Source organism: Triturus cristatus, chromosome 4_2 (assembly GCF_964204655.1).
Source record: "Triturus cristatus chromosome 4_2, aTriCri1.1, whole genome shotgun sequence".
Classification (NCBI taxonomy): Eukaryota; Metazoa; Chordata; class Amphibia; order Caudata; family Salamandridae; genus Triturus; species Triturus cristatus.
This window is the reverse complement of record NC_140586.1, coordinates 259,763,874-259,785,757: the sequence shown is the minus strand read 5'-3', so window position 1 is coordinate 259,785,757 and position 21,884 is coordinate 259,763,874. Positions and strand designations below refer to the sequence as shown.

General features: G+C 45.6%; 1 protein-coding gene across 5 annotated transcripts in view; it reads right to left on the bottom strand.

The window, feature by feature from the left end:
• The window catches only part of NR5A2 (nuclear receptor subfamily 5 group A member 2), a 325,502-nt gene that overhangs the window by 213,639 nt on the left and 89,979 nt on the right, over window positions 1-21,884 (bottom strand). For 4 of the 5 annotated variants that reach the window (XM_085601455.1, XM_085601457.1, XM_085601456.1 and 1 more), the window contains 2 exons: window positions 13,534-13,644; window positions 4,079-4,197 (listed from right to left, as the gene is read on the bottom strand). In XM_085601455.1, coding sequence (XP_085457581.1) covers window positions 4,079-4,197; window positions 13,534-13,644 — 230 coding nt within the window. Of the gene's footprint in view, window positions 1-4,078; window positions 4,198-13,533; window positions 13,645-16,449; window positions 16,781-21,884 lie in introns of those variants that run through there. The other variant, XM_085601458.1, reaches the window with a different exon arrangement.

Sequence of the window (21,884 nt, the reverse complement as noted above, 5' to 3'; positions counted from 1 at the left end):
CGCTATTTTGAGGTCTGACAAGGGAGGGAGGGTTTTAGTTTCCCTAGAATATATAGTTGATGGTTGACTTCTCTGATGGCAGCACTGATGTGTTTTTTCATGGAGAGGGCTGTGTCCAAAGTTACACCTAGCTATTTAGCAGAGTCAGCGATGTGTGGGGTACATTTCAAGGCAGTAAGATGTGGGAGCCAGTCTTTGATACAGGGAGCGATGGTGGGTGGGGAGATCAGTAAGAATTCTGTTTTGAGAACGTTGAGTTTGAGGTGGTTATGAGTCAGTCAGTGTTGCTTTTTTGTCAGGGTGGTGTTGATGATATTGATGGGAGAGAAGATTTTCATATAGAGTTGTGTGTCATCCACGAAATGTGGTTGAGTTTAAGGATTTTCATTAGGGGCTCCATGTATAGGTTAAACTGAGTCGCTGAGAGAGTAGACCCTTGGGGAACACCCAGTGGCACTGCTGATAAATAGGAGAGTGCGTGGTTGATTTGGATGCACTGAGATCTGTTATAAAGGAAAGAGGAGAACAATTTTAGCACGGTACGTGAAAGACCCAGTCTATGTTGTAGAAGGTTCAAAAGGGTGTTATGGTTAACAGTGTCAAATACCGCTGACAGGTCAAGTAGGAAAGATTTGTTCTGGTCCAGTGATTGAAGGGCATGATTGACAATGTGGACCAGGGGAGTTTCAGTGCTATTACCCGGAAGGAAACCAGATTGACATCGGTCGAGGAGTTGGAATTGCTCAATATAATTGTGATTGGAGTTTGATTAAGGAAGGAATGTTGGAAATAGGGCATTTATTGTTGGGGTCAGACTGGTCGGAGTTGGATTTTTCTAGAATAGGAGTAACCTGGTCACTTTTAAGGCACTCTGGTAGGGAGCCTTTGGTGAGTGCGGCATTGATGACGTGGTCCATAATGGGAGTAGGAGGTGGATGGATTTGTTGAGGAATTTCGAGGGAATGGACTCATTGAAGTGGCTGGAGTATTTCAAAGAGGTCACTAGCTTTATGATGTCTTTTTTGTTGAAGATATTAAAACTAGACCAGGTGACATTATTTTTGGGTGGGCTTGGAGTGTAACTCTGGAATCTTTCTTGATAATGGGGGTGTGGGGTTTGGGGATGATTCGGATCGTAGGAGCTCCTTTGGCATTCTGGTTATCGCTGATGATAAGACTAGCCTTCTCAGCAAAGAAGGAGGTGATGGTCCCGCAGTTAGGTAATCTTTTATTGTCAGAGGAAGAGGGGTCGCTTTTGCAGTTTGACTGGTGTTTGATAATTTTGAACACTTTTTTGGGTTGATTTTTTGCTGTGTCTAGTTGATTTTGGAAGAATTATGCTTTGGAGTTCCTGGTGTGCCTATTATAGGCACTTCGCCTCTGACATAGCGATTTGAGGTTGGAGAGCAAGGGGGTATGTCACCATGCTCTTTCTGTGAGTCTGAGGAGTTCCTTGTTAGGTTACAATTGAACCAGAGGTTGGTTCGTTTGGTCGGGACTCTAGTTAATTGTTTGGATTGCAGGGTGCCCATGATTTTTTACATAGACTTGATGTAATGCACATCCCCCTTAGCTTCTCCCAGCCCTCCTTCGCCGCTCGGCCACCTCTTGTGGACATTTACATGTTTTCAACCACAATTTTTGGGAGTTCCCGGCAGTTTCTATTTGCTGTTGGGGGTGCTGCTACACAAAAAAGAAATGTGCTCACTTAGATATCATTTTTTTTATATTTACTCATCTAAGTGGAGTTCATTTTCTTAGATCTGTAAATAAAAAAATAATAAATAGCATCTGTGTCACTCTGTTTGCACGTCCATGCAAGGCGATGTACGCATGTGCATCCCTCATAACGCATGCACGCGTCTACAGAATGATGTGGTCTGAAACACCGGCTACATCATTGTGCCCATTTTATTTTTACTTTCTTTTTTTGCCAATAATGCGCAGCATTTGCAAAAAGCACTGGCATAGCCAAAAGTTCTATAAGGCGAGACCTATTGGCATTGCCAATGCTTGTTTCATTATTGTTCTGAATTGCTAACAATCATCCCTGGAGTAACAGCCTTATAAATGTTGCACATTAATTATTCATCAGGTTTCCATGTAAGAGTATTTTACTACACAACAAACAAAGACTTAGCAGCCCAACGGTCAAGCACGTGTCCTTTTGTCAACAATGTGTAAGCTAAGGCCACATGAGACACCTGCATTGTAATACAGTAAACTCTACTGCATTTCTCTACACTCTGTCAATCATAAATCTGTGACTAACTCGTGCAGTTAGCAAGGTCATTTTAGGGATGTGTTTGGGGCGTGTATATGTGCTGTCCATGCCCACAGACGCTTCAAAATGAACTATTTAAGGAGGATCCCAGATGATCACATTTATTAACAAATGCAACAGAGGTTTAAATGCCCAGTCCTACAGGATGCATAAATGCAAAGGATTTTTAAACAATTCATAAAACTAGTAGGTGTTCTTCCTTTCCAACGGCCGACATGATACTGTATGTTAAAGTGTTAAAGCTTTCACATGTAGAATTCTGACCCAATCAAGAAGTATATTTATTTTATTTTACTGTGAAAATTATAAAATGTACGCTAACAATCAACACAGTAGATGCTTTGTATGTTATACAGTAGTGTTCTGGAATCTCATGGGACCTGGCCGGCACTTCAGAAAACCTCGATAAAATTGATTATTCTGACGCTTTTCACTTACACGACTGGCTATGACAGAGAAAACCTTTAAATGTCCATTCTTAAATTGAGGAAATAAGCGGATCCTTCTTAAGAGGAAGTCCACCATAAACCTCTTGGGTTTTTCTGGCACCACAAGCACACTTGAATTTTAAGTGTACCATTACAATAAGGAAGAAGAATGCGTGAGAAGCCGCCACAACAATCAAGTCGGTCAATGACCTTTCAAATCAGCATTGAGACAATCTTACAAGAGTAGCATTAATGCCGCTGTTGAGTTTTTTTCTCAATGTGTTGACTAACTGATAAATAACTTCCTTATAGCATCTGATAAGGAGACTTTGTGCCCTATTTCATTGCAATGACTGCTTGTGATATCCCAGAATGCCTCCTTGTCCAACAACCAATCTTACAACAACATCAAAAGTCAACTGTTGATAACTAAAAAGTTGAAAAATGCACGGCCTACCCTGTGGATTGACACATGGTGACAGTGCCCCTTGCTACACGTGGGGTGGGTTTGGGTACCTCAAAGGCAACGTAATGTTTTGAAGACACTAGCCCTCTGTCCTGATATTGTGTTCGCGTTACGCCCCTTCTTTTGCCCATCGTGCCTCACAAGGATTTGAGAGTCTGACCGTAAAAGATGCTTCATAAAGAAGTATTCTAATGCCAATATTTATGCAGACATTGAAAATATATATGCATGGACCTACATAAACCTCAATAATATTTTTCATTTTTAACTCCACTCAGCAATCAAATGCCTAACTATATCTTACGATGAATAATGTTAAATCATTCTCCCTTAAAATCATGTACAGTCAATAATAAGTTTTTGAAAGCAAATTAAAACCATATAAACCACTGACTTAGAAATCCCAAAACCATCTTGAAAAGACGTTGAAATTAGTTAAGAAAATGCCGCCCTTCCAATATTAAAGAAGCAGCCTCTTTACCTTAGAATGATAACCCCTAATGCTTTGTCGAAATTCCCTAAACAAGGTGTTCTCGTCTTAATCAAAGATAGGAAAATCAAACTTGGGGATCTGCCACTGAAGGAAAATCCCACAGTCTGAATATTAAAATTAATGCAATCAAAATCACTGTAATGTCTTATATTGGTAGGGTATGAAAAATAAACATCAACATTACTAGTTTGGACCTGAATTTGAGATACAATCCCATTTAGTTTCACTTTGCACTTCCCATTCCCAACCATGATCCCCTCTCTTGCTCAGCCAATCAAACCCTTTACAGCACATTTTTTATGCTAATACCACAAATGTTAGCTTGAAGACAGGCCAAAACTCAAACCACGTTTTCAATTTTTTTTGACTGTGCAAAATGTATATAGATGGAAGTTCCGATACCCTACCTTGCAGCTTTCACAAGTCAGGAGCCCATAGTGATAGCCAGACACCTTGTCGCCACAAACGGGGCAGAGTTCTTCCAGATCTTCATCGTAGGAGTAACTCACCATTTTATACTGAGACACTGCAAGAAAGAAAACATGCTTGCGCTTAATTCCCTAGTGAAGAGGCCAGTGATGCAAATGGGGACATTTTCTAACTCTGTTCAATTCACAAATACTGGTTAACCAAAGCCAGTTACATAAATTACAGTCACACATCACAATTTTATGAGTACTTGCAGACAAAATAAAGCAACTTGACTTTTTTTATGCAGCTGTCCCAGATTGTAAATAAACTGTTTTTCTTTAAAAGTGTTCAAGATTTCAAATTCAGGTGCAGTAAGATTTTAAACAGATGATGTTTTAGTAGCCTGTTGGCCTAATGTGTGTGATTCAGGGCCACAAAGTTTCCCTTTTTTTATTTTACTCTGTCCAGCTGTGGGCAAGGATAGGTAATGGGAAGGGTTTGGGGGTGCTTAGAGAGGATGGCAATAATTTTTTGTAAAAAGTGTTTTCTTCTGTTGACGTAGCTGGAAAGTTGTCATGTTAAAGGTAAACCATTGTTACAACTCCTTGATTTTACGGACTTGCGATTTCATATACTTTTGTTGGTCTGAGTACCTATGTAAATATCTGTACATGAACACTCACACAGGCCACTATAGTAGGAAGGCCATTTTCCCAATGGAGAATGTTAAAATATAAGTTATCAAATATAATTTTTATGAATATGAGATGGTGTGCACATATAACTACCCAAAGGGGTTCATTTGAAGGGCCTCCATGACTCTTTGTAATAGATTTCACACATAAAAATAAAGGGCAACTTTACTACTTAAGCAAAACATGTGTGCAGAAACAACCTAAAGCCAATCCCAGACATGGTATATTCGGTTAGTATGGGGGTAATTTTTTAATATGCTATTTTCTACCTTGTGTAATAATATCCCCAATGGGGATGATGCCCCCAAACCACAGTCTCATTACAGTAAATATACTTGAAATATTTTGTTAAAAATAAAATGGTGTCATAACTTTCGTGCAATATTAAACTAACTTTTTACTGATTCATGAAAACAAAAAAAAGTGAACAATCAAATTTCAATTCTTTTTTTAACCAAGATGTGGTAAATCCTGGCGAAAAGTGTGCTTTTCAAATGATAATTTAGAACTTCATGGCTAAGGGTGAAGAACTTGTGGCGACAGTTCTGTCGGCCTTCAGAGACGTGTCAAAATTTTTCGATGGTGGCCAAACGGAAAGTGACTATTGAAAGTCCCTGCACTTTGAGATACAGAACATTGAATTCAGAGATCAGAGCACACTCATATCGTCCCGTGAAATGGCACTTTACTGATACCGCTCTTTCTGCAGTTCAGGGTTTTGCTGTGGCATGGTTCTGAATAATTCGAAGTTTCAAAAGTCTGATTCTAAGCTGCTTCTCGAACTTGGAGCTGTTGCAGTTTTAGAAGGTTGTACGCCAGCATAGAGATATAAAATGTTGTCAGACATACATTTTACGGCCCAAATATTACAACAATGTTAATCCATTTGGGTCTAGATATTCTATTATTAATTCCAACAACAATACGGTGCAGCCCTGCGTTTCCCCCTGGGCTGGCGCTAAATTTAGCTGACTAGCGCCAACGCAGGCACCCTTGCACCTTGCAACGTAGGGCAATGGTGCCTACTTTGTGGGGAATGATTGTTTATGTGCACAAAGGGACACCTTCCTGCGCATAAACAATCAATCATGCATGGTGTTTTGCTGTTTTTATGTGTGCTGCACCATGCAGCACACATAAAAACAGAAAAAACTAGGAGAATAAAATGCATTTCTCCTTTTTGCGCCCTGTTAAGAACAGGGTTTCCCTGGTCTTAATGTTGGCGCTGCCTCATATTTACGCCACCCTTGTAAATATGGTGGGGCGACCAGAACTATAAAGCCAAAAACCGGGACATTTCACAAAAATAGAGGAAGGACTACCATTGTACTTCAAGCGAGCGCAAGGAATGTCAGCGTTACTCAGCAGAGAATTACAGAACAGGCAGTAGGAACATAAATAAAATGACATTTTTAAACCCAGTAGCTTGCCTGTTAATTAGTTTGCTTTCTTGAAACAACTGCTAACTGGTGAAAAACCGGGACCGTCCTGGCCAATCCAGGACACCTGGTCACCCTAAAATATGGGGCAGTGTCAAAATCAATGGGTGTTGCAGCGGAACGCCCACCGCAACACCCATTGCCCACCCCTTTCACGCTAAGTATAGCGAGAAAGAATGCCTTATTTACAAGGCAGCGTTAAGCCACTTTAGGTAGCTTAAGACGAAGCCTGGATCGGTGTCGATAGGGCCTTTTAACTATGCCTCTATGTTTTTTCGGACAATATTTATGCTACGATCCGAATTGTTTTTGTTAAAGCGCTCAAGTCCATTTTGGACTAAACTACTCCAACCAGTGATACTTATCAGTCAACATATGGCATTTAATTGTTGCTGCCTCTGCTTTAGAATGCTCAATAATAGGCATGTTTATTATATATGACGTATGGTATGTCATAACCCCCTCTCGCCAGCCAGTAGACATTTCTCTTGAAACAGAATCGTGGGCAAAACATATACAAAAAGGTAGGAAAATGTAAAAGTTACACAATCAAATACAAATTCCATACTCTCAGTACAGATGTTAAGGAAATAATATATGGATGTATAAATACACGTAAAAATATAAAGGTATATCATTTATTCAATATGTATGTGTGCATCCATTTTTAGGTGTGGTGATAAATCAATAAAGCCAATTGAAATATATGGAATCATATACTTTTATATAAACATAAACATGCGCATATGCACAAGCATTAGGTATATACACACCTTCACACAAATAAGAGTACAGAGTGATAAGCAGATAGTTCGAACTGTCAATGCATAGATAGATAGATAGATAGATAGATAGATAGATAGATAGATAGATAGATAGATAGATAGATAGATAGATAGATAGATAGATAGATAGATAGATAGATAGATAGATAGATAGATAGATAGAGCGATCCGAGGGTGATCCTAAGTAAGGGAGTCAGACACACTGACTGACTAACTGGTGGACGGACAGACGAGGGGACGGACAGATGAATAGCCAAAGTTTTCATTGAAATGCATACAGATAGGTAAATAAAATAATAGAGCGTTAGACAGAAAGATGGTGGTTGACCGGTAGGCGTACAGGTTGATATAAAGGTATATATTAATACACGTTGCGGCAGGATTCATATATGTATGTATGGTAAATCGGCATTGTCCCGCTATACATAGTCTGCAATGAGAGCCCCTGAACGAATGGAGGCATAAAGTGACTTACCCCGGCAGCAGGCGCTGTAGTGTTTCATATGCCCAGCAGCCCTGCACAGATGCAGTGTGGTCCTCAGCAAGGGTCTAGAGAGTAAGACTGAGAGCACCGGGCCCGCGACTCTCCCCCGCGAGCCCTGGGGACCCCTGCACCAGAATCAGGACCGCTCTCAGACCATCGATCCGTCAGAGTGGAGAGAACGGGCAAAGCACACACTCCCTGCGGTCCTGGGACTGCCCTTCAGAGGGAGCGCCGAGCAGTCTCGGGTTCAAATAGGGATGGGGCTGCCGCGGGGACGAGGATCACTCAAAGATGGCACGAGAGCACATGCGTAGCACGCGCCGGGGATGAGTAGGGCGAGCCTTGGCTTCCGCGCCTGTGGGCGCCCGATGCGAGGGTGAGAACCACGAGAATCAGCCCCTTCCTACTCCGAGACAGGCCTCGTCTTATTCCGAAACAATCCCCACCATTTCCAAATCTATCACTCCCGATCTGAACTCCCCCTTAGCTATCGGATCCAATCTCTTATCGATCCCAAAGAGACCCTTGACCCCACCTGTGCCAGCCGGGACAAGGGCGGGGGAGGGGGGGCGGAGGGGGTGAGTGCCAGGCCTCTGCCGGGGTGAGCATCAAATACTGGGCTCCAATCACAGAGCGTAGACCAAGATCACACAGCTATTAGCCAGCGCTGGTATGTGTAAAGGAAATGCCTTCCAGTGCCGCGCATTTCAGCACAGGTCAAACACCACAGCACCCAATATCTCTCCTTGTGCTTTTGCAATATCTGCCGGCTGGGAAATGACCACTTTGGGAGTCAGACGCTCACAGTAACGGCCACGTCACGTCAATTCTCGTGCGTGCCCCTTATATGCAGTTCGAAGTTACTGTGCAGCTGCTCAGATAGTATGAACGCAATACACACTTGGAACATAAGTGTAGATTTAAAGATTCGAAGAGTAACCATCAGACCAACAGCCCTGGGTTCAAATCCCGACACCCCCTCACCCACCCCGGACCCCTTCGAAACCGGTGTGAAACCCCATGCCTCCGTCGCCTCATTTGACACAACTCAACCAAGATGGATGAATTAGTGAATTAATGTGTGTGTTAATAATGTGTCTAAGTCTGACACAGAGCAAACCTTGAATTAATTGTCAGTAGGTAAATCGCCTTTTTACAGAGAGTGGATTTAGCAAGTGAACTGACTAGGATCTCGCTATTGGATCAAGTGGAGACGCCAAGAATTCCCACGCAAGTCTCCTGGATTGTTAGTTCCCATTCGCCACTCAAATGTTGGACATCCTCAGAAACAAAGACATCAACAGGGCTGGTGGGTGTGGAATCGTGGCAGTTGTATACCTAATTTCGTGTGTTCATTTGTTGTTGTTGTTTGCTTTGCCGTTTCGTTTAGCGCGAACTCGACCCGCAGGTAATGGAGCGCTTAACATGAGCACCAGTTGCATTACACAAGGACACGTTCATTTATGGTAGGCCGGAGGAGATCAAGTGATTTGCCCAGAATCACAAGATGCTGAGCTGACACCAAGACTCGAACCTGGTTCCCAAGTTGCAAAGTTGACAACTCTGACCCTTACGCCACGTCCTCAATTTGGCTATTAAGCCCTCAGAGCGAGGTCAGTGGATACAAGGATGCAAGTTAACTCGCAAAGAGCCGGACAGGTTGGTTCCCTAATGCGGGCTCCAGAGGCCTGCGAACCAGCGCTAGGATGGGTGAGCGGACCTGCAGGGACTGGCAGATGGCGGGGTTACACAGACCTTGAGTCACGCAACAGTGTGGATGTTACTGCTACGAACCAGCCTGCGTTCTGGCGCATAAACAGTAACTTGTGTGATCTGCTTACATGTCAATAAAAAGTGTGAACGTTTTTAAACAATACAGTAGTGGAGACACCGACGGATCGGCCTCATAGTTAATTTAATGATCAAGTGTGTATGCCTCTAAGCGTCCCAAAGACCGCACTGTCGGTTAAAGGGGCTATGTACAGTGTGCCCAAGATCACACAATTTGGTTAAACCAGCAGACTTACCGACCAGCACACTGGTCAGCTTGACTGCGTGCAGCCCCCCCCCCCCCCACCCACCCATCATGCTGTTCGAACTTCACCGAATGGAAAACCTACTACAACCACCATCCCCTACCTACCCTGCCATCCAACTCCACCCTAATACCAAACTGGAGGGGGTGGAAAGTAACATTATTTTAAGCACAACAGAAGCGCCCAGAGTTAGTCAATCCAGAAAGAGCTGTTAGATTGTGTGTGCGGTGGAGCAGGCAGCTTTCAATGTCGTGTCGGTCTCTGTAGGGTTGGCCGAGGTGCCTAGCAGGGGCCGAGGAGGCGCTGACATCTGGTTTTACATCAGCGCTCTTTGAATGCGACGGCACCGCTCTGTGGACCAACGCCGACCACACACAGGAGCGGAGAGACATTTGAGCGCAGCGATATCATTATCTAAATGCGATTCAATCATTTGTCAGAACGCAGTTGACGCACATATACATAACACCCATATCACAAGCATACACATAATAGATAGATATATATGTGTCTGTACACACACGCATATATATATATACCCGTGTGTATATCTATGCACATAAATGCTCCCTTCCCCTTTCTCACACTCACAAAACACCTGTAAATATATAGATATTACCATACACACGGATATAACACGCACATATGCATATATGGTTGTACGCATATTTAGTCACACGTACATAAACTCTTACAGATGCGTCTGATATATATATATATATATATATATATATATATATATATATATATATATACACATATTTTATACGTATACACGTCTGCGTAGGAATGCACTCTGAAGCATACAATACTCACACACATGGATATATTTATAAGCGTACTCTCACCGAAACAGTGCAACGCACGGTATACATAAACTGATGTTCAAACGCAAATGTTTAATCACACACATACAATAAATAAACGGGCTCTCCGGCACAAGATAATAATTTCTTGAAATGTTCACACGCAGTCGCAGACACATATCTGAAGGCGCACGCGCACGCAACACGAAGTAAATGAGATTTCGCGGGCTCGGCTAATTTTAAGTCGGGTGGCTTCGTAGACCGGCGACCTCAACCCACACCGCGCAGCCAAAGTGAACGCGGCCTCGGCTCTCTCCCGCGCTGAGGCTCTTGGTTGGAATGGAAACGTGAGATGTGGCAGTTATATTAAGAGTGAATAAAAAGTGGGTTCGTGGAAGTCACCGGCTGTGCGGGACCCAGAGTCGCCCCCCTTGGCACTCCATAACAACTACCGTGGAGCCGCGCTGCCGGCCACGCCGTGTTGCACGGGTGCACCCCCAAATGTCTAAAGTACTTAACGCCCTTCAAATATAAGACATAAAGGGGAGGGGGGCGAGGTGATCGGTTTAGGTTTCCCACGCCACCCGCCGTGGAGCTGTGCACACGCACGGCTGGGCTCGCAGACGTGCGAATCCGACCCCAAGAGTTAGAGCTACTAAAACGCTCCAAAATCAGACACCGACCGGCGGGCTATTGAGAAAGTCAGCGCGGTTCACCCCACAGCCCACAGAGGTCTGCGAATGCGGGGGGATCCCCATGTGGGCATCCCCACATCAACACAACCAATCTGCTTTTAAACCTCCCCCCAAGCACAGAGGTGGAAGGATGTCGCGCGGGTCGCAGGTCTTGGGGCGTCGTCGCTTGCCGCCCGGAGAGCAGAACACACCTGTAATATTCAGACACTGAGTGAAGCACAGACCGCGGGGAGCACAGCCTGTCTGCAAACAAATCAACGTCTTCAAACATCGAGCAGACACGTTTCCCAAACTTTGCAACTCTACCGAGGCACTGGTGGGCCTGCAGCCAGGATATGTCGCATCACATCCCTCACTCCTTTCCCACAGTGCTGGCAATACATATTTCACCAAAACAATGTAATGTCACACCATGGAAAAATAAACCATTTCACCCCAAATAACCTCCTTTTTTTCAGTAGAAAAAGTATACAATTGGGCGGCACGCGGGGTATTTTAACTTAGAGATGATGTACACATTGATTAAGCTATTAAAACTTACCCATGCACTGCAGAGAAAAGTAAAGTCTTTGCAACTACAAACTTCTAGGTCCTACAGTTGAATTTATAAATGTGTAATAGATAGATAGGTAGAGAGATTGAAAGACAGATAGATAGATAGATAGATAGATAGATAGATAGATAGATAGATAGATAGATAGATAGATAGATAGATAGATAGATAGATAGATAGATAGATAGATAGATAGATAGATAGATAGATACTGATATAGACAGACAGATAGGAGTTTTAACAGGAAGGTGCTATTAAAAAGCAGGCGTGGCGAACTTTCAACAAGACGACAACACAGCCATCAATGCTGAGCCATCAGGCCATCAACTCGGGGGAGCACATAGGGGGGGGGGGGGAGGGGGCTGCACAGTGACGAGGGACTGTTGCTCAAATTAGCTGATATTTGGGGAGGGTCCCTTTTCCGTTTTCACCTGTCCAGATCAAAGCTGACTCCACTGGGTTAATTACACATGTTTGGGTCTTTTTATATAAAAAAAAGCAAAGACAGGAATCGAGAACCCTGCCTAGATATGTTTTCGCCTGTTAGATTAGTTTGCAATTTTATACAGAACAAAACAAATAGAAACTCCCCTAAAATACACTGGCTGTCTACTAAGAAAAGCGTATGTTGAGGTAGACATTCCGATTAGCCAATCGTCTTTCAATATTTACCCTCGCCAGGCACATGAACACCGGCCACATGCCCGGGCAGCTGCGGGGAGGGCATTATATTTTGAAAGATGCACGTTTTTGTTTCTTGGATGGTGCCCCCACTTTCGCATTTGCCGAGGACATTCTCAGAGCTGGCGATGGGACTTTACATCATTTATTTTTAAAAACAGGGGTCTTGGGGGGGGCGGCTGCTGTTCGGAGGTGGCATCAACTCCACCTCCATCCTGATCTTGGAGACTAACTGGGGTTGCTAGTGAAGTGGGGAGCCAAGTGGCTGCACGAGTTTGGTGGCGTCATGAATCTGGGTGGAGGTGACTTGAGATCCATGGACTCTGGAGCAGCTGACTAATGAGGATACATGTGTCTGAGTTCGGTGGTGGGTGCAGATAGGTGAAGTTGTGTTACTTTGGGTGGTGTTTGGTTGGGATGGCCTTAAGCGTTCGGTGAAGACAGGTAGTGGGGTAAAGCTGGGTAATGGGCTAGGGTTAGGAGTTAGGGTGGAGTTTGGTGGTAGGGTGGAGTTGGACAGTAAGTTAGGGGTTGGTGGTTGTAGTTGGTTGGACTTCAGTGGTGTGGAGTTTTGTGAAGTTGAAGATGGGGTGGAGCTTGGAGTTAGAATTGAGTTTGGTGGTAGGTTGGAATTGGATGGGAAGGTAGGGCCTGGTGGTTGTAGTAGGTTGGACTTCAGTGGTGTAGAGTTTGGCGAAGTTGAATGATGGGTGGAGTTTGGTGTTAGGATGGAGTTTGGTGGTAGGTTGGAGTTGGATGGTAAGGTACTGGCTGGTGGTTGTAGTAGGTTGGACTTCAGTGGTGTAGAGTTTGGTGAAGTTGAATGATGGGTGGAGTTTGGTGTTAGGATGGAGTTTGGTGGTAGGATGGAGTTTGGTGGAAGGGTAAGGATTTGTGGTTGTAGTAGGTTGGAATTCTGTGGTGTGGAGGTTGGTGAAGTTGATTGATGGGGTGGAGTTTGGTGGTGGGGTGAAGCTGGATCATGAACTTGAGTTGGGCTGCAGTGTAGAGGTGAGTGATGGAGTTGGTTTGACTTTAATTGTTGTTGTTTGAGCTTCTTTGGTGTGAAGTTGTGGGGTGGATTTGGGTGATCATGGGTGATGTTATTGACCTGAGGGTAGGCTGATCCAGGAAGGCGTGATGGAATTTTGTGTACTTGAGAGGTATATGCAAATGTGTGTATGTTTGCTAAAAGTTGGTCTGTGGGATGGAGTTGTGCGGCAGGGTGGACTTGAGTGAAATGTGTTGGAGTTTGGTGGTAGTGGGTGCAAACTCACCTTGCATGTTGCTATCAGGCAGGCGCCCCCCAGGCAGCTCCCCTCGGGCGAGTCCCAGCGAGTCCGCCTCTAACTTGGGCAGCATCCCGGGTCCGTCCGGGAAAGTGGCACCTGCATAGGCAGAGTGGGCGTTAATGCAACAGAAAAAAAACAACACTACCATAAAATGCAAAGAGCGTCTTAGCAGAGTTTTCACAGCCAACTAAACAAACAAAGCCACCTTAATTCCCAGAAAAATATCGTGACGCCAAGAGTAGTGTAAGTGACATAGAGACTGACTAAATTACCCCAGCACCCACAGATCCCCATCGACACTGCCAGATCGGGTGATAGCCGCACCAAAATCACGATCGTCACCCCATCACCCACAGACCCTAACATCACAGACAGAGCCACCACACACGCCACCGCAACACTCACAGGCAATATCATCTCAGGCAGAGCAGGCGTTCAACGCACAGAAGACCAGCAAAAACTACCCAGCACTTGTTGAAACCTTCATGGCAGCTACCGGGGGCGTTATAGGCGAGAAAACCAGCACACACCATAATAAATACGGACGTCGCCGCTGGGGCTGCTGACGTGTGTGGGGGTTGGGGAAAGGGTGGGGGCGAGGTGGTGGCAGATTTGGCACAAGAAATTAACCAACTCGACACCACAGCCTATGCACAATTAGGCTGCCATAGGTAGAATGAAAGAAAAAGTTGGCCATAAAACTAACAAACTAACTCTCACATATATATATATAAATAATGGAGTTAAAGAGACAGGTTATTTGGTTGTCAGTAAGTGCCGTGCAATAATCTGGAACACCACCTACCACCCGCGGAAACAGTGACAGATACAATGAAGAACGCCCGGCGAAAATAATAACATAATCAAACAGTACACAAAACAGATGCACACTCAGCATGGGCGGTAAGGCGCACAGCTCGAGCGCACACCGATACACACACCTAGTAGTATAGTTAGATCAAGCGCTGGAAAGCGCTATGGCAGTATACGATTACTTAAAGACGCTATGCACAGTCCCATGTCATAAAATAACGTCTAGACCAGAAACGTAACTGCGACAGAAAAGGTATTTTTATTTGGGGCCACAGGGAATCCGCATACACAGTGCCCAGCGTGCAAACATAATTTAACCCGCGTGGCAGCCATTACGGGGCCATAAATACACTCTGAAAACTGCCAACCACAACGAACAATTCAGGAGAATGAGGCTGCATTAATGAGACGGTGGCGCATAGACGCCCGTACCCAAAATAGCCAAAGAGGGAACAGTTACATTCCACCAGCATAAGACACCGGGGTCGGAGCGAGGGGGGGGGGGGGGGGTGCAGATAAACCTATGCATGACATCTGACACCGGCTGTCTCTCTTACGAAGTCGACCATCTAAAGCGCCCCACGCAACCCCAAGCAAAAACTCTCTCCAAACTCTCTATACCTGGAAAAAAAAACCCTGCCCACCAACCACAAACAAATCAGGCATTACTGGAGAGGGCAAAGGTGAGCCTCGTGTGCACAGGACAACATCGAAGAGGGGCACGGGGAGAGGCCACGCACTGTCCTTCACCAAACTCAAAACATTGGGGGTGTTAGTATGGGTGAGACAACAGGGCAGAGACAAGCCGCACTCCGTGCCAAGACCTAACCCCAGCTAAAGTGGTTGGAGGGGGCATTGAAAAACCGGTAAACAGCCCATCCATTGCCCTCAATGTGGGCATTCTTTGGGTGGGGGTTACTAACACAAGCCGAGCAGGCACACACACACACACACTCCCGTACCAAACTCCACAGCTGTCGTCTATACTACCACATGGTTGGCACAGTCAATAAACAAGGGCACAGCGAGCTTCAAACTCCATTTCACCAACTACAAGCACCTTCGTTACAACTACAGCGAGCATCAAAGGTAGACCGACTCACGACCATCAAGAACTTCGCGCACCAGCTGACACCAATATCGTCACACACACAGCGGGCATTATCGCAACGTAGTGCTCCAAACATTAACACGATCTACCAGATGCAAATAACAGCAGCCGAGCCAGAGCGGGCATTACTGACACTGCCACAAATAAATTAACGGACTCGACCAGACAGAAATGACAGCACCCAGAGTGAGAGAGCGGGCATTATTCAAGATACTAAAACACACACAAGATAATGGCACACATGTCAATAAACTATCCACCAGAAACAAAGTCACTGTAGCAAGAGCGGGCATTAATGGAGGTTAAGAGACCAAACATCACCAACAACCATCCACCAGACATAAACTACATCATCCTAGCCAGAGGGATATTGTAGACACGCAGCGGCAAAACTATCAACAAAACCTATCTGCAGATATACATCCTGTGCTTTATTCCAGAGCGGCATTATTGGAAGATAACAGGAGCCACGGTAAGGGTCAGCATTTTAGAGCGACATTGAGAAAAACAGTGCCAGTCAGTGGCCACCACTCACACGCAAAGTGAGTCCCCAGGGCGGGCATGCCTGCCTTAATCTTTGTAAAGCGGGGTAGGACTGTTTCCTGGCATTCAGATATGCACAGGGAAGGCATTAATGCACCTCAGAACAGTTGGAGAGCTAAAACCTCCCATTAGTACAGATGAGTGTGGGTGCGAGTGGCGGGAGGGATTAAAGAACGGTGTGATATATGGGAGAAAGGGTGATAGCTCAGCACCGCTCGACCCCCGGGTACAAGTCTGAGGTGGGCGTTGGAGGCTGAGGAGCCCACACCCTGACACGGAGAATGGCATAAAGATAGGTGGCAGCGCATCCCAGCCCTGTGAAAGGGTTCGCCAATGAGCCCCCCATACCCATGGAAAGTTATGCGCGCGGGACCACTGAGTGACAGACCCTGGCACCGAGCCCCCACGGGCGAACCCCTTGTTGCTGTACTCACAGGTCCTCCCGTTGTCCCCTCCTCTGGTGGGCACCCGGCTCCTCTCCTCGCCCGGCCGCCCGTGGCTCTCCCTGCCCAGCTCCCACTCCCTCGGAGCTCCGTGCCTCGATCCGCAGCCCTGGCCCGCCCTCCTGCCCTCCCTGCCAGCCCTCCGCGCTCAGAGCACAGGGCTCTAGCCCGGCCGGGACCATTCCAGCCGCGCCGGGGCTGCTGCGCGCTGATTGGCAGCCTGCACGTGACGTCAGCGGCCCAGGGGGCTCCATTGAACCCCCGCTCCTTGATGCACACACTCCGCCAGCCTCACCGCCCCACCGGCGAGAGAGGAGGCACTGTGTCTAGAATAAAGAGGAAATACTACTCTACAATAATGGGACGGCATGACCGCGTGTGCCCAATGGGATTAAAAGTGGAAAGGAGAAGAACCCAGGGCGAGCGAGTGCATGGGTTGTAGTGGAGTGCAATGCACAAGAAAGGGCCATAGTGAGGCACAGCACATACATTAATCTGCACATTGACGAGCTGGCTTTTATTAGCGCCCATTGGTGTGTGGTAGAGAGGCTGCTGTAATAGCGCCTAGAGGTGACCAGTAAAGTAACATGTTACAGCACTCAGCGTCGATCAGCAGAGGAGCCGGGTTTATAGCTCCCACATGTTAGAGCCAGAGGTATTGGAGCTAATGCGCTCCGAGTCCGATATGACTAGTAGAGGTGATAGTGGTATAGCTCCCATATGTGAATGACAGAGGAGCAGGTATTATACCGCCCATCGGCGGTGTTATAGCGCCCTGACGAGAGTGGCACGTGAGGAACTGGAATCATAAAGAAGAAGCTAAGTGACAGAATAAGAAACGAGAAGTATGGTAAAATAGCGCCCAGACATGGGCGACAGAGGAGCTCGTGTTGCAGTGCACAGATAAAAGTCGAGCTGCTGTTATAGCGCATAGATTCGAATGGCCGGGGAGCTGCCGTTATATATCAAAGGAATCAGTGGCAGGGAAACCGGTTCTAAAGTGCCTAGAGTTCTGCTGCCACATCAAGGGGAGCTGGAAGTGTGCGCACACAGGTGTGACTGCAGAGGAAATTGAGGACTAGCACAGATGAGTGAGTGGCGGGTTAGCCGGTCTTAGAGCTCAACGAAGAGCTAGAGATACAGCACCAAGAGGGGATGGTGAGGAACGAGGCGCTAGAAGTGAAAACACAGAGAGCGGGGATGGCAGAAGAGCTGGAGCCGTGGCTTCCAGGAGTGAGTGGGCAGTGAGGTAAATATCACGGATGAATGACAGAGTGAGGACCTGGTGGGGTAGCAAGCATAGGTGGTTTATAGAGCGATGAGCTAGGGGCATAGAAAATGGAGGCGAATGACTGGATGAGGACATGGGGCAAAACTCAAAGCGAAGAGTCGATGAAGAGCCCCCAGAAGCAAGTGGCAGAGTTAGGCGCTAGCGAGTGGCAGAGGACAAACACACTCTAAGGAGCTGGGTATATAGCACACAGAGGTGTGTGGCATAACGAGGAGCTACTGGTTTAGCACGCATATGCCAATAGTGCCGATAGAAGCGGAATGTACGGTGCCCATAGGTGAGTGGAAGGGTGGGGACGTGTAGCCTAGTGTTTCTGCGCCCTGTGCGGGTACACTTCCCCGCAGCACCATCCTTGCCGCATAGCACCACTGCACCGGGGTCAAGATGTTCACTTACCAACAGCAACGAGAAATCACCCACAAGAACCTTTGTTTCTCACTCTTTGCTTCTCAGGTTTGTTTTTTACGTGAGCATAACATCAGTCTCTTTCCAGGGTTAACTACATTTTGAACTCCGGCCATACATTTTAAACACTTTAGACCCGCACCTCCACGCCTGTGTGCATAAATTACCGACAACACAGGAGCTAGTCACCTGCTACATACACCTCACTGACACCTGCTGAAGACCACTTTTTCGATATATATATATATATATATATATATATATATATATATATATATATATATATATATATATATATGTATATATATATCGAAAAATTAAAAATAAGTATACTCCTTTTTGCGTGTGCATTTCAAAGTTCGTCTCTTATTCACACCTTTTTACAAAATCATGCCGCCTTTTTTTGTTATAAATAAAGAGTTTTGGAACCGACGTAGAAATTGAAAAGATGAATTTTCGGGGGCTGTTTCACCATATGCAGTTTGTCGTTAAATGACTAGATGGAGTGGCCCTTACGGCCTTCCCTTGCGCCCCGGCTTCAGAAAAGGCGCGACTCATCTCGCCTCCGCCTTTTATCTTTCTCGCATTTAATACAAATGTGCACTTCTCCGCCCATGTTAAGAGAGTTGTTTGTACGATCCTTCTGTAGTAACAACGCGGATATTATATTCGCTAATTTTAAGCCTCCAGTATTTATCGTTCCCGTGTCCTTCCCGCTTGAGCAGATGCCCTGCCAAGACCATTAGGTAAGATTTTAAACCATTTTACATCGGAGAGGTGAGGATGGCGCTCAATTCACGGAAATAGCCCCTCCCAATATGCGAGGCATTCAACCCTGTTCACTCGCCACACCTTTGTACCCAGATCACGGTGATAACTTTGTAAGTACTCAAGGTATTGCGAGTTATTCTCTGTAAACGGTATTTTATTTTATTTTGTGCATCTTTTGAGACACTGCCAGAAAATTTAATCTGGAAAACTAAATCGACCACGCTGTTGCTTATTTGTAAACACTTACCTCTACGTTGCATTTTTACTTCATTTTTTGCTCCCTTCGTTCTTATATTCGTTGTTTCGTTTATTTCTTTCCCTTTGTTGATTACAGCTCTTTTTTCTTCACTTATTTCGTTTTCGTTCCTTTTTCCTAACTTCACTATTATTATTCCACCTCCACTCATTTTCACTATTATTTATTTAGTTCTCACAATTTTATTTTCAATTTTCCTCATTTTTTGTTATTCTTTTTTTTCACTCTCAGAGGCCTCCCAGTAGAATGAGCATCTAGGCAGCTGACCTGCACTTCACCTGGCAGTGACAAGACGGAATTCCAGGCGGGCCAATCAGGCTCTCGCCTTTACGGGGTCGCTGAAATGAGTGCCGTCATTTGGATAATGCTCCAAGTTTGTATAGTGCGAGATATAAGGGCACCATAGCGTCACTCTCTCCCTCCTCCTTATTCTCTCTCCCCCCGCATCTCCCAATATTCCTCTCTGGCACTTCTCCCACCTCCTTTCCTGCCTCTCTCCTTTCTTTTCTCCATCTCCCCCTTCCTCATCCACCCCCTCTCCCAGGCTCAATCTCTTTCCCTCTACTAATATGCCACCTTTTCTCCCTCTCCCAATCTTCCTGGGCTCACTTCCCTCGCCTCTTTCTGTTTCCCATTCCCGATCTCTCTCCCTGCTCCCAGCCTCTCTCAGACCCCTCTCTCTCTTCTCCTTTCCCAAATTATTGCCTCCCCCGTCTCTCTATTTGCTCTCTCCTCTACGCCTCTCTAGTTGTCTTGTTCTATCTCTTGCTTCCCCTCTCCCGTCTCCCTTTACCTCTCCCAATCTCGCTCATCTCCCTTTACCCGTCATCATGTCTCCCACTTCTTCAGCTTTCTCCCCACTCATCATTCATTTCTCCTCCTTCTCCCTCTCCTCTCACACTCTGCTGATATCTGTCTTGTCTCACTCTCTCCCCTCTCCTACACATCAACTCTCTCTCCACCCTCACCTCTCCCTCTCCTTATCTTTCTGGTTCGGTCACCTTTCTCTCTAATGGCTATCTATCTATCTATCTATCTATCTATCTATCTATCTATCTATCTATCTATCTATCTATCTATCTATCTATCTATCTATCTATCTATCTATCTATCTATCTATCTATCTATCTATCTATCTATCTATCTATCTATCTATCTATCTAAACACAAGTTGGTCGCACACTGCTCGCCACACCAGCAAGTTGCCCCAAAGGACTGTGGTGAATGTAGTGGCGACGGCGGGTACGCCTATGCCACGATGTGTAAAAAGAAAAAAGTATGTGTTTCATTTAGCCATCCCTGGACACGTGTTTCGAGGTAGTTGCCTCTCGTCAGCAGGGAGCAGGACAATGTAAAGGGGTGCCGAGTGGACTGCCAAAATGTAATTAAAACAGGTCAAATACCTCTCATGGCGCGCAGGTGCAGAACCAGGGCTCGTCAGCCCGATAGCTCACGGGAGCCGTAACAATTTGAACACAAGTTGGTCGCACACTGCTCGTCACACCAGCAAGTTGCCCCAAAGGACTGTGGTGAATGTAGTGGCGACGGCGGGTACGCCTATGCCACGATGTGTAAAAAGAAAAAAGTATGTGTTGCATTTAGCCATCCCTGGACACGTGTTTCGAGGTAGTTGCCTCTCGTCAGCAGGGAGCAGGACAATGTAAAGGGGTGCCGAGTGGACTGCCAAAATGTAATTAAAACAGGTCAAATACCTCTCATGGCGCGCAGGTGCAGAACCAGGGCTCGTCAGCCCGATAGCTCACGGGAGCCGTAACAATTTGAACACAAGTTGGTCGCACACTGCTCGTCACACCAGCAAGTTGCCCCAAAGGACTGTGGTGAATGTAGTGGCGACGGCGGGTACGCCTATGCCACGATGTGTAAAAAGAAAAAAGTATGGCAACTTGCTGGTGTGACGAGCAGTGTGCGACCAACTTGTGTTCAAACTATCTATCTATCTATCTATCTATCTATCTATCTATCTATCTATCTATCTATCTATCTATCTATCTATCTATCTATCTATCTATCTATCTATCTATCTATCTATCTATCTATCTATCTATCTATCTATCTATCTATCTATCTATCTATCTATCTATCTATCTATCTATCTATCTATCTTTCTTTCTTTCTTTTGTTCTCTCCCTCGCTCACCCATCTCCCAATCTCTTTCCAGCTCCCTCTCAATCTCACTGTCTCACCCGCCCTTCTCCCCCCCTTCACTTGCACTCTTTCAGCTGAATGGCGCCTGACCGTAATACAAAAGGGTAGTGGTCCGAAGAGGACAGTGGACATGGTGCAGATAGAGATAAAAGCAGAGATTGCAGTGATAACAATGGTGGTGGAGGTTGTGGTTGAAGTTGTAGTGATGTTAGAGGTAGTGGCAGTGGCGGCTGGTAGGGAACGGTGGCGGGGTAAGGTTGGGGAGTTAGGAAAAGAAAAAGGAAAACTTACCTGCTGGTCGCTGTCATCAGCCGCTGCCTCTCCTCTGACGCAGGAACCAGGAAGCACACAGGCTACCCTGGCCAATCAAATCGCTGCGTTACAGCAACTAGGTCCTACAGCTGTAAATTAAATTATTGAGACTATTCTTGTTATCATTTAATGAGTATTATAATTAAGTTATGTCTTCAAATGCATCCATTTATTGATTCCCTTTGAGACATTGTTATATGTCAGCTCATTTTGATTGAGCATCAA